The sequence below is a fragment of the Musca autumnalis genome, unplaced genomic scaffold (genome assembly GCF_047663935.1).
Source record: "Musca autumnalis isolate F117 unplaced genomic scaffold, ASM4766393v1 scaffold_4, whole genome shotgun sequence".
Classification (NCBI taxonomy): domain Eukaryota; kingdom Metazoa; phylum Arthropoda; class Insecta; order Diptera; family Muscidae; genus Musca; species Musca autumnalis.
Genome location: NW_027411977.1, coordinates 118,297,364 through 118,311,130, shown reverse-complemented (window position 1 = coordinate 118,311,130; position 13,767 = coordinate 118,297,364). Strand labels below are relative to the sequence as shown.

The 13,767-nt window shown below is 36.3% G+C and overlaps 1 protein-coding gene across 1 annotated transcript in view; it reads left to right on the top strand.

The window, feature by feature from the left end:
* The window catches only part of LOC141403054 (uncharacterized), a 44,186-nt gene extending 32,533 nt beyond the window's left edge, over positions 1 to 11,653 (top strand). Inside the window, exons 7-10 of the mRNA XM_073985218.1 lie at positions 5,321 to 5,694; positions 9,168 to 9,302; positions 9,377 to 9,490; positions 10,935 to 11,653. Of these exons, the coding sequence (XP_073841319.1) occupies positions 5,321 to 5,694; positions 9,168 to 9,302; positions 9,377 to 9,490; positions 10,935 to 11,653 (1,342 nt within the window). The remainder of the gene's footprint in view (positions 1 to 5,320; positions 5,695 to 9,167; positions 9,303 to 9,376; positions 9,491 to 10,934) is intronic.
* The last annotated feature ends 2,114 nt before the right edge of the window (positions 11,654 to 13,767 follow it).

Here is a 13,767-nt window from a genome sequence, read left to right as displayed (position 1 = left end):
TTCTCCATGTATTTGCCGGTCAACCTCTTCTTTCGCTACCTTGCGGATTCCACTCAAGCTCTTGTCTGACAATGTCGTCTCTATCCTTCCGTCCATTTCCATTATTGTCTCCTTCTTTCTAGGCTAACCGGTTCCTGTTTAGTTTTCCGTCACAGTCAAATGTTCGATATGGTGTTGGGCCAGAATATGCCCATTATTCTTCGCAGGCACCTGTTTATGAAGACTTGCAGCGATTTAACCTCATTTGACTTGTTGGGGTCGCCACACGTTTTCCAATGCTCCAAACGTGCTACGCCCTTTTTTGATTCGGTGTACTATATGTTCCTTACTTCCATCATTGTCATTTATTATGCTTCCAAGATATATAAAGGAACTAAGAGTTTCAATTTTTGTACCGTCGATGGTAATGTCTGATGTCATTTTAGTGTTAATGCTTTGGCTGCATAGCAGTGAATGATTTTTAAATTTGCGGCCATGTGTGAATGATTGTTGGTGAGCAGGCATATATCATCAGCATAGTCGAGATCTAGCAGCCTTCTATGCAGCCTCATTGTATTCCGCAGGAGTTTCCCATCGCAATGTTCATTATCACGTTCAGTACGATATTAAAGAGCATTGGGGTGTGAACACACCCTTGTCTTACTCCTGCATTTATGGTGATTTTATCGCTTAGCTGGCCTTCGTGTAGGATTCGACACGTTGCATTATCATACAGTGCTTTTAAGGCCAGAACAGAATCAATCGTCGCTTGCTTTGTTTGCTTCCCAAAATGTCAAATTATAAAGGAATGCCAGAGCCTCTTTGCAAATCCGCCTGCGTTTCCCTTTAGGAGGCTCTGACATTCCTTTATAATTTGACATTTGGGAAGCAAGCAAAGCAAGCGACGATTGATTCTGTTCTGGCCTTTTATCAACTTTGCCGGAATTCCTTTGCAAACCATAGCGCTCCATATTGCATCGTGGGGTATGGTGTCGAATGCTCGTTCAAAGTCGATTACTTTCGCTACTGCAATCATTAACGATATATTGAGGTTGACTTTTTAGGTCGTTTGATTATGATACTTTCATTGATTATACTAGGTAGGGACTCACTTGTCCAAAATCTCTGAACTACCGGAAGTAAAATCTGCGCATTGGTTTCGGTGTCTTAATAGCTTCTATAACTTCGTTCCTGTTTGGGCTTGGAATGTCCATGTCTTCCCTGACCATGTGGTTGCTAAAGTCACACAGTTGCTGTACAGACTGTGCCATTACAGATAGCATATTGAAGTAATATTTTGTCCATGGGCTCAATTCTGTTTCTATGAAAATGTGAAATGAAAACTTTTATAAAGGAGAAAACTGTCAAATGAAAAAAATTATAAAGGACAAATTTTTCATTTCAAATTTTCATAGAACAAGAATCCAGTCACACAGTTGCTGTACAGACTGTGCCATAACAGATAGCATATTGAAGTAATATTTTGTCCAGGGGCTCAATTCTGTTTCTATGAAAATGTGAAATGAAAACTTTTATAAAGGAGAAAACTGTCAAATGAAAAAAATTATAAAGGACTAATTTTTCATTTCAAATTTTCATAGAACAAGAATCCAGCCCCAGATTTGTAATTGCTCTTGTTTGGATGTTGTTGATATGCCGTTCTCATCTATAAGTGGTCTGGATGACACCATCTGCCTGCCTGATTCTCTAGCATATTTGTATAAATCTCTGCTGCGATGTGTTACTGCGGCAGCTTGTTTGTATCCTTCCTTGCTTCTTTTGACGGAACAGTTTGCTGCATTGTACTTTGTTTGCCATTCCTGTTTGGCGGTTCTTGTCTTTGAGCTGTTGAGTTTATTTTTGATTTCCCTCCTTCGATTTATTGCCTTCCATGTCTCATCTGAGATCCATTTGTTTCTCGCATTCTCCACATAACCTAATTGCTGTTCAGCTACTTCTGCATATATTTTGCTCAACTCTGCCCAATCCGTGTTGTGTTCTTAATTTTAAATGCATTCCGCAAGGTTCTGGATATCTGGCTCTGATATTAGGGTTCTACAGCTTTTTTATGTATGTATATCTATACGCCTTCTTCTACTATTCGGATTTTTATTTGCAATAGCTGCAATTTTTAAGCGTATCGTTGCTATTATTAATTGGTTATCGCTTGAGATGTCTGCGCCTCTTTTATTCTGCACGTCTAGTAGGGATCCTCGCCATTTACGACTAATGGCGATACCAAGAAGTAAGAGTTTATATCTGTTGAGCTCTTTACAAAGCTGTGCCAGTTTGGAAGGTTGCAAGAGAGTTCGGACGTTCCATGTACTAATTCGTATTCCATATTTCATGCTAAAGGTCGTCATCTTTTTCATCCAGTCCTTCATTTTTCCATTTTTTGTTGTGGTTTCGGTAATCATGTATAATTTAAGGCGTGTAGATAATAGGTCTTCAGCACCCGATCCTAACGCTAGGGCTGCTAGCTGAGCATTCAGGCTTGCTTTTCTCATACAAGGCCGCCCCTACTAGAGGAACAGACGCCTACCATGAACCGTTCATTCTGACTCCGACATTACATGGATTTAGATGTGTGTTTTGGTCCGCCGGTGGTATTTTATTTCTTACCTACCCTACATATCTGCAGAGCATCCGATGGGAGACATTCTATTACACACGGAAATTCTGTATACACCAGGGTTCACCAGCAACAACCCAGCAAACCAATCGTACCGATATCGTAACGAAATCGGAACAAATTTCGGACGTTACGTCCGATATCTGATCCGAAATCGTAACGATATCTTAACGAAAGTTGTATGGAGTGGTTGACATAATTTCGGAACGAAATGTCGGAGCGAAATCGGATCGATTTCGGTCAGAATTCGCAACGAAATCGGAAGAAAATCCTTGGGAAATTCGGAATTCGAATTTTTTCCTCCGAATTTTCGTACAGATTTCTGAACGATTTCGGAATAATGTCGTATGAAAATCTGAGGTTCCTTCCGAACTTTCGTAAAGATTTCTGAACGATTTTGGAATAATTTCGTATGATTATCGAAGGAAAAAATTTTTTTCTGATGCCAATTTTTTTATTGATAAATTTTCTTTGTTATGTTTTTTATTGGAAGATTATAATTTCAAAGATTTCTAATGATTTTCACTGCTGTTATCATTTTGTAGTTATAGTAGAACAATGTAAACTTTGTGTACGAATATGTTGAGTCTATCAGCACTAGCTTGAATTATTATATGTTGCATTTATATTTAAAATATTTAAAAAATGTATATGCGAATTTTATAACCAACCATTTTGTTTTTCGACAGCAAACTAAAATGTTGCTTGTTAGATATATACAAAAGGTGGTTGTTGTGCGAAGGGAAATTTGTTTCCGACATATCGATCCGAATTCGTAACGAAATCGGAAGAAAAACATTAGCAAATTCGAAGGGAAATTTACTTCCGACATTTTCTCCAAAATCGGAACGAAATCTGAACGAATCCCCCTACGAAAAATCGTATAGAAATCGATACGAAATCTGAACGATTTTGCTTTCGAAATTGTTCCGATATGTCGGACATCAGACATTTGGTTTGCTGGGAACAAATTCAAACGCTGCGTTTGTGTTGGGCACACACACGAGATTGTCTTTCCCTCTCTAGATCAGAGACGCGCTGTCTTTGCAAAGAAGTATAGTGAGGGCGCCCACTGAGTTGTTTTTGCATTTGCTTCTCTCTCTCACGTACAGTGTACGTGTAAATAAACAAACGATGAATATCATGTGGTTGTTGTTTTTTTCACCAATGCATACACATATGCTGTAGTATTGATGGAAATATTATGGGCGACGCTGCTCTAGATAAACATCGTGTGCGTTAATTCATTGCTAAAACAAAGAAGATGATCGGTGGTTAGAGCAACGTTCAAACTCACAACAATTGAGATTGTATGTCTTCCCAGCAAACCAAATGTCGGATGGCCGACATATCGGAACAATTTCGGAAACAAAATCGTTCAGATTTCGTATCGATTTCTATACGATTTTTCGTAGGGGAATTCGTTCAGATTTCGTTCCGATATGTCGGAAACAAATTTCCCTTCGCACAACAACCACCTTTTGTATATATCTAACAAGCAACATTTTAGTTTGTTGTCGAAAAACAAAATGGTTGGTTATAAAATTCGCATATACATTTTTTAAATATTTTAAATATAAATGCAACATATAATAATTCAAGCTAGTGCTGATAGACTCAACATATTCGTACACAAAGTTTGCATTGTTCTACTATAAGTACAAAATGATAACAACAGTGAAAATCATTACATATCTTTGAAATTATAATCTTCCAATAAAAAACATAACAAAGCAAATTTATCAATAAAAAAGAGGCATTAGAGAAAAATTTTTTCCTTCAATAATCATACGAAATTATCCCAAAATCGTTCAGAAATCTTTACGAAAGTTCGGAAGTTACCTCAGATTTTCATACGACATTATTCCGAAATTGTTCAGAAATCTGTACGAAAATTCGGAGGAAAAAATTCGAATTCCGAATTTCCCAAGGATTTTCTTCCGATTTCGTAGCGAATTCTGATCGAAATCGATCCGATTTCGCTCCGACATTTCGTTCCGAAATTATGTCAACCACTTCATACAACTTTCGTTAAGATATCGTTACGATTTCGGATCAGATATCGGACGTAACGTCCGAATTTTGTTCCGATTTCGTTACGATATCGGTACGATTGGTTTGCTGGGTTCACACAGACACGGCTCGCAAGCCCAGTGGTGATTAACACTGGTATACACAAACATTATTTTGACATGTCTCCCTCTCTCTCTCTCTCTCAATTTTGAAAATGGAAACAAATAAAAAAGGTATTGAAAATGCCTAAATTTTCAGAATTAATGAAAAATATTAATGAAAAGTGTGTAAAAACATGTACAATATTCATTTAAAAGGGAGATTATCGTCTGATCTGCACAATTTAGTGTATATTATGTGTGTTTCTGTTCAAATTTCCCTAAAAAACAGGAAACAAGGAGTGAGAATGAATTAAGCATGTTACTATGAATGACGAATGGTGCCGCGGAAACCGTGTACGTCGTTCGACAGGCGAATAACGCAATTCAAACGCTCTTGGGAACATGCTATAAACAAGAAGCCAATTAAGATTAAAATTTAAATATTTTCACTTATTTCCACCGAAATTTTCTAAACTGTTCTTGAACGACCCTAGTATTTAAATATTTTAATTTCCATACAAGGTTGTCCGAACTTAAATAGACCGTACTTCTTACACCATGATACATACAGTACAAACTCTTTGTTTCATTACAGAATAAATCTGGAACAATTACCCATCGATATTAAAAAATTCGAAAATCGACTGCAAAATCTGAAATCTCAACTTAACGTAGAAAATACAATGCCGGACATCAACGAACATATGACACAGTTGCTGCAAACTGATGAAAGTCAAATCAATCAATTGAAAACGGGCCTAAATGATGTGGAAGCAATGCGTCTCAAGTTATCGGCATTCTTTTGTGAACCGTCTGCCTCATTTAAACTGAAGGATTGTTTCAAAACTTTTAATACGTTTATCTCTGATTTTAAACGCACCGAAAATGAACTAGAAAGAATGGAAGCGAATGCTCTACGTAAACAAATTCAATCGTATACATATGGAACGATGAAACCAATAACGAAAGGTAAGGCTAAGGGGAAATTACAATTCGTTTGGATGTTAGAGTAATGATAAGAAACGGGCGGACATCGGTAGAGTAGGTCTGTTGTGCGATCTAAGTCTAGAGGAAGTTATATTTGGATTATATTATTAAAATTATGCCATTTTAAAAATTCTGTGTCATTGACATAATCTCTTAAGCTTTTGTTGTTGGAATGTTTGTCCCGGTCCATACTAGAGTGAATTTCATGAAATTAGGCGTTCTTAGATCGAATTCCCCACTACAACAATCATGATTTTACTCTACTATGGAACGCATAATTTCATGAATTTTTTCAATGAAATTACTCTAGTGTGGACCGGGACTTTGTAAAATCGTTGATAGTTTTGCTGAAGAGCCCTCCTGGCATGTCAGGGGGGGGGGGGGTCCTATCAACCATATGGTGATTAGGATGGTTCTCACGGTAACACCTAGGCAAGTACTACAACGAAAGCATGCTATTTTGTTGGTGTACACTCTTACTCTTTGTCTCCTCATGTAGATGGTCCACAGAAGATATGAGGAGGCTGTAACATGCAGAATTCTGACAGCATAGCTTACCGCAAACCGTCATATCGCGTTATATATGGTCAACAAGGTTTTTTATTTTCAACCCAAGTGCTGCCGGCTTGAGGACCTTGTTCTCAAATCTCGGCTTGTCACAGATAGCTGTGGCATGCGCGGACGACATGAACATTCTGTCGAATGTGACCCCTGGAATCTTGGGGTAGTGTGTTTTCGGATTTCTGCTACCATCGACCATGACATTCAACTCAGTTGTTCTTGTAACAATATTTGATATTGAAGCAGTTCTTGTGTTGTGCTCCACGTTGGTGCGCCAATCAAGCAGTTCTTCGTCTAAGGTTATACCCAATGTCCATTAAAACGATGATTACTGATGTTTAAAGACGATTTATTAAAACTTTGTACTTTGGTTGGTATCTTCCACTTGGTTTCTCAACTAGTGCAATGTCCGAAACTTTTTAACAGCTGGTTGACTAGTTGGTTTCTCAAAGGTTGATCTCAAAGTGATTTTATTCATTTTTATTCTACTAAGGTACTTGGTTTGAGAAGCGCAAAAGTCGTCTAGACTTACATAGATGTGTATTTTAGTAGTAAATACAATGTTGTAATGAAATAGTATGATAATAGAAATATGTACAGTGTTGCATAGAAACCGTTAAAATTTTAAAACATAGAAAATATAAACAGAGTTGTATGGAATATGTACAAACTTACATACTAAACATTGAATTCAAATGAGAAGATAAACTAAATAAGATAATTCATAAAATATAAATAATGGTTTGCTTCAATATCTTTTTATGCTCGTGCTGCATGCTCAGCACATGTTTTGCACGGTGTCATCGATCCTTAACCTATAGGAATTCAGACGGCTACACCATCCAGAGCCAAAACTACAATGGTTTATAGTGGCAGCTGACGCTCCTCAGTAGGCATAAATGAGAGATATTCTCCGAGGGCGGCATTCATAAGATAGTTCTTGATGGCATCTGAGTCTGTACCAGTGTGAATGCTATTTTAACCTGCTTGATAGGCTTGTTGATCTTGTAACGTTGGTCCTCTCTTTCTAGATCATGAAGATCCTCCTGACATGGCTGGTTGGGGGGGGAGGGGGGCCCGGTCCACCATATGGAGATTATGGTTTGAATACTTTTCCATCGCATTGAACTATATATTCACGGACCATACTGACGCCGCATAGCTTACCACAGACCGACCTATGGCGTTATTTATGGTCAACAAGATTTCTTTATCTGCACCCCAAGTGCTGGCGGCTAGGGACTTGAGGACCTTGTTAGTACATCTCAGATTGTCGCAGATAGCTGTGGCATGCGCGGACGACATGAACATGCTGTCGAATGTGACCCCTAAAATCGTGGGGTAGTTGGTGGTTGGAATTCTGCTACCACCGACCATCACATTCAACTCACTCCTCACCTCTGCCGTTCATGTAGTGAACAGAGTGACCGTAGATTTAGTGGCGGATATTTGCATAATCCTCGAATGGGAAATGGTGGTAATGGTCACAAATGACATCAGGAAAAATACCTGACATGAAGATCACACAATCAGCCGCATAAGTTAAGACCTTATTGCAGTCTGCAATGGGCGGAATACGGGAAACGTAGAGTTTAAACAGTTCCAGAGATATTACCCCGCTTTGGGGTGGGGTTTTGTTTCACTCTACGGGTTTGAACTTTTTGTTCCTGAATTCCACATACGACTGACGTCCCCATATATAATTGATTATCCAACGTTTCAAATTTGGCCGGAAGGTAGTCCGCTCGATGTCCTCAAACATCGTGAAGTGCTTGACAGTATCAAAGGTTTTTGACAAGTCAAGCGCACCCATCACTGTTCTATCGCACGACACGGACAACCCTGCCCATTTTCCACTATTTGGGTGTCTAGCGGTAGGTTGAAGACTTTAGTGAGATACTCGACTCCCAGCTCATCCAGCTGTTACAGCACTACCATGGAGATACCATCAGGGCCCAGTGCTTTAGTGTTCCTGATGACATTCGCAACGTCATCCATTGTAAATTGTGGTGGTTCCTCCTAGGCAGGAAGATATCTAATGCGAAGTAGTATCAGTCAGCGTAACGTCGCCAAACGTGACTGAGGTCCTATCTTCCTTCTCTCCAGGCTTCGAGGGTGACTTAGTTCTTTTTAAAGGTTCATCGTTGAGCCCATGACCACTGCACCCATTTCGTTATTAGTTTTGCAATCTCGCTTGCTTCATCTACCATCCTGTGGACTTTATCATTATTGAGGCTTTGATGTCGGATTCGGAGTTAGGGTCTCTCCAAGTTGCTAGTGGTTGTGTCAAGTTAAATGTCTACCTAAGCTTCCCTTTCTCCACCTCCCTTTTCCTTTAGGTTGTGTGATTTTAGCAGTACCTTCGAACACAGATGCCAAGGGAAGTCTTTCATCAAACGGATGTTTCAACCTCCGACTGACTATAAATCTGCAAGCATTATAGATTCGCAGATCAAGGCCCTTAAAACGTTTGCGGGTGTCGTAAACGTTAGAGGGGTTTGTTTTTCTTTTCCTTAATTTTCGTCAACATAGGTCTAGAAAGGAAACTAATTATTCAATTTTAATTCGGAATATTTTATGGTGTAGGGTATAAAAAGATCGGACCAGCTGAACTTAACAATTTTTACTTGTTTTAAACTCAGCTCCGATTACTCGCTCGAATTTCACTCGCGAGTAAAACTCTTCTCGAATTGGAGCAAATTGAGGGAGGCAACATGCTCCCTCCCCACCACCAAACAAAAACTTAACCCATCCCCAAATTAACTTGCCTCACCAACACCAAAAAAATTGCACTCAAAAAAATTACCACCTCCCCCCAAATTTTCACTCGCGACTAAATCGGAGCTCTGGTTTTAAAAATTACCTAAAGATTTTCCTCTTTGCCTATCTTCTAGAAAAAGCTAATCTTGGAGTACACAATCGGTTTAACACAGTGAAAACTAAGACAAAAATTAATAACGGTTTTATAAAGGAGGCCATAGAAAATGAACACAGAAATAGAGATAAGGGCAAAATGGATAATAGTTTGAGTAAGTATGGAAAATTAATATAATAAACCAAATTTAAAAAATTAAAACTATAAATTTGTATGTTCTATTTCTAGGCACTTTAGGAATAAAAAATGACGAAAATAAAACTGAGGTGAACACAAAGCTGTACATAAATAATAAGGCTAAAAATGAAACATTGAAACGTGAAACAAATGATAAGGGTTTGGGTAAGTATTGAAAGTTAATAAATTAAAGTAAACAATATTCAACATTAGTAATATATGAATGTATGTACCATATGTTTCTTCTTCTTCTTCAGAAATAACAAACAAAGACATAAATACAACAAGATAAGACATTTTGTTTGCTATCATTCTTCAGTGAATGGCTTTTGAATTTAACATAATGTTATATCACCATATGGTGATATAACAGTTTTTTCTTTTATACATTTTTACGTATTTAACCGAATTTACCGATCCAATTGACATAGAATTATTCTTGAATAGATCCTTGAATTCATAAATTTCGTTTCTGATACTATTACATGAAATGTTCCTCCTTGGTTGCGATTTTGAATTAACTGCAACCTGTTAAGGGTAATGTTTCTATACAAAGTTTCGTAAACATTTTTTTGTTGCATGCATTTTGTCAAGTCTTATGGGTACTTTACACGATATGTTTTTTACATATGAGTTGTCACTTTGCATATACATTTTGTATGGCAGAAGTGACAACTCATATGTAAAAAACATACCGTGTAAAGTACCCCTTAGTTGTATTTATGTCTTTGTAACAAATGTCAAACATAAAACTGAGGTGAAGACAATTCCCAGCCACAATAATTTGCCATATTTTAAGAATAATAATATGGGAAACGAAACAAATGATAAAAGTATGAGTAAGTATCATGGTACAATAATACAGGTAGCATTATCAAGCCAGCTGATGGTAACATAATGTGTCAATTGCATTGAATTGATGTCAAATTTTGACATCTTATGTTACCAACAATTGCCGATGCGGCTACCTGTGTATTTGTACCATGGTAAGTATTAAAAGTGTATTTATAATACGAAAACAATTTGTTTGTCCCTGTACTTAGTCCCGATCCATACCACGATTTCAATGAAATAATTTCATGAAATTAGTAGTTCTTGCAGCAATTTCATAAAATTACTTTAGTATGGAACTCGATCTAAGGGGTACTTTACACGGTATGTTTTTACATATGAGTTGTCACTTCTGCCATACAAAATGTATATGCAAAGTGACAACTCATATGTAAAAAACATATCGTGTAAAGTACCCATAAGAACGATTCATGAAATCGCTCTATTGTGGGTCGAGACTTACTAAATATTAGTCTCGGTACACACGATTTTATTGAAAAAATTTAATGAAATTATGCGTCCCTAGATCGAGTTTCATAGTATAATAGTAAGATCACGAAATTGATGTAGTGGGGAACTCGATCTAAGAACGCCTAATTTCATGTAATTTTTTCAATGAAATCGATTTAGTGTGGACCGAAACTTATTGAACAAATATCATCTGTAATGTTAAGCAACTTTTCAATTATACAACTGCAAAAATTAACATTTTCAGTAAGATTTTGTAATAATTATTACAAATTAATAGTAAACATACTTACATATATTCTACTTCCAGGGAGTTCCGAGGGAACACAAATCGAAAATAATAAAACTGAGTTGAACACCAAGGTCAACATAAAGCAGAATGATGAATTAAATATTAGTGTTTCGGAAAGAATTCGACTATTTTCAAATATTACAAAATCCCCGCATAGTACACCTCTATTGTCTAAGCGTAATCCCCCAAATATAGCCACAAAACAAAAATCAATACCCAATATACCAAAATACGACAAAATCGGCGTACGTGTGATGCCAATTAATGAAAGGAGCCTGCGTGAAGTTATAAAAAATTTAAAGCCAGTTCCGAAAACGAACAGTCTATGGAATATTCCACGTGAAAGACTTCTAAGAAATCAAATACACAACAACAATAACAATAGCTCAAATGTTCATGGCGGCATTTCGGAAAATAAAAGAAAGTTCTTTGAAAAAAACAAACTTCAAGAAGATGTACTAAGGGATAATGAGAAAAAACGAGAAGAAAAATTAAAGATTAAAACATCAATGGAATCGAATCATCGATCGACAACAGTAGGTACCAAGAATCTAAATCGAACTTCAATAACTGCGGAGAACGATGAAAATGCTACAGAGATATCAGATTCAGGAATAAAGAATATAAATGCTACATCTGCTGCTCAATCAGACAATGAAACTACACTAACGAACACATCTTTTCCAAAGCGTATAATAAACTCTATTGTAAAAGGATTTGGTTTCATGAAGAAATAAAAGGAATATTTAATTTATGTATACAATTTCTTGATTCTTATGGTTTTTTATGTACATATATGGTATAAACCAAATTTCCTTTACAATTCCATTTGCATAAATTACAAAAAAAATTGCGAGCACTTCTACGATTTCTGGTATAAAGGTTATGGGGTTTCTACACGGTATGTTTTTTACATATTTGTGCATACCAACTGTCACTTTTTACAAAGCTGAATTTTGTACACATTGAGTGAACCATACAGAAATTTCAATGCATCAAAAGCTCTGTTCCTTTACGTGCAAGAATCTTCAAGTTTTGCCATTTTTTACTCGAAAAGCGTTCCTTTACTTCTGACACCATACAATTCATATGTGAGCAGTTTACAACTTTTACTACTTTTGCCGGTTTTACCATTCTCAAAAGTAAAGGAACAGACCAAAAGTGTTATGTGCATACATTCATATGTATGTATTTTTTTTTTTTTTCGAATAGAACGCGCTTTATTCTCGTCTGTACAACCAAAGGTAAACAGCTGTTTTGTTTGTACGCGATATACAGTTTGACAAGGAATTGTTTTCAAACTGAGAAAACGAACACTTTTCATGCATTAATTACCTAAAAATTACAAATAGTTGTGATAAAAATGTCGGGTTTTTTGCAAAAATTAGTTGGTCGGCTTATTTAAGACCAAAATGAATGGATAAATAAAAAATTAACCCGCTTAGTTCAACAATAATAACCAAAAGAATAATTAACATGTAATGCAAGGTGCCAAGAAAATGTTTTCAAAATGTAATTGAGGTTCCAAAATACCCCATGTTTTCAGTAAATACTTAAAAATCATGACATTTTATGAATTTTATTCTTAACAAGGATTAGTTGCTAACAAGTATCAACAATATTAGGCATGGAATGTCCCCACTAAGAGGGTTACCCTATGGACCAAGGGGTACCAGATCGTATTACATGTAAACGATGTCCTATAGCTCTCAAACCGGGAATATCTGAAAACTAAGACATTTTATGAGTATTTTTAGTTCACCAGGATGGACTTCCATAAATTACAATAAATATTGCTTACAGAATAGCTCGATCAGGAGGGTTTCCAGATCGACTAAAAAAGTACCAGGCCTTATTAACAGTAAAAGGGACCACCTAGGCCCACAACCACAGCCTACAAGTGGTTCATTCAACTCAAAATTTATTAAGAGATAAGAATATTTCATGAAACAGTCGAAAATAGCACATTTGGAGACTAATATTCTTTAGAAATTTGTGGGGTACAGATTTCTACAATTTTCGCAAATGCTTAGACCAGGTCCACACTAGCGTGAATTTCATTAAAACATTTCTTGAAATTAGGCGTTCTTAAATCGAATTCCCCACTACAGCAATTTTATAATTTTACTCTACTATGGAAGTCGATCTAGAGACGCATAATTTCATGCAATTTTTTCAATGAAATCACTCTAGTGTGGACCGGGACTTACTCACCCTTATTACGGTTGGCGTAGTCGTAGACGTTCAAGTGACGTAGACGTTGTCGTAGGCGTAGACGTAGGCGTAGTCGTAAGATACATTTTTATATGATGAAAAATTATATACAACGAAATTTTTTGTCTTTTATAGCATTTTATATCCTAAAAAATCGAAAGAAATACATTTGTTATTCCCAAAACGAATTTCTTGGTTTAAATACAACATTTTTTTTTTTTTTGATACGACAAATCGGTATTACGTTTGGCGTATCACGACAAATTGGTATTACGTATGGCGTTGAAATACGAGGAAAAAGTCGTGACCGATTTTGTAAACGACAGCATATAAAAATAAAAACAAATTAATTTCAAAAGAATTTTTTGGCAATGGTTATTAAGATAGTTTGGAAAATAACTATAATAAATACAAATTTTACTACTTTGATTCATTTTCATAAGATAAATTTCGTGTCTTTATCAGATGACAAACTTTCTATTGAAAATCTGTTAGAGTCCTCATATAACGATTGAAGCAATGTAAATTTCTTAGTTCTTGCTCAAAAGATGATTTCAAACGAATTGTTTTACAATTAAAAAAATATAAATTTTTTAAATTTTGTATGAGAAAAAATTGTCGTTGTCGTAAATGTTAC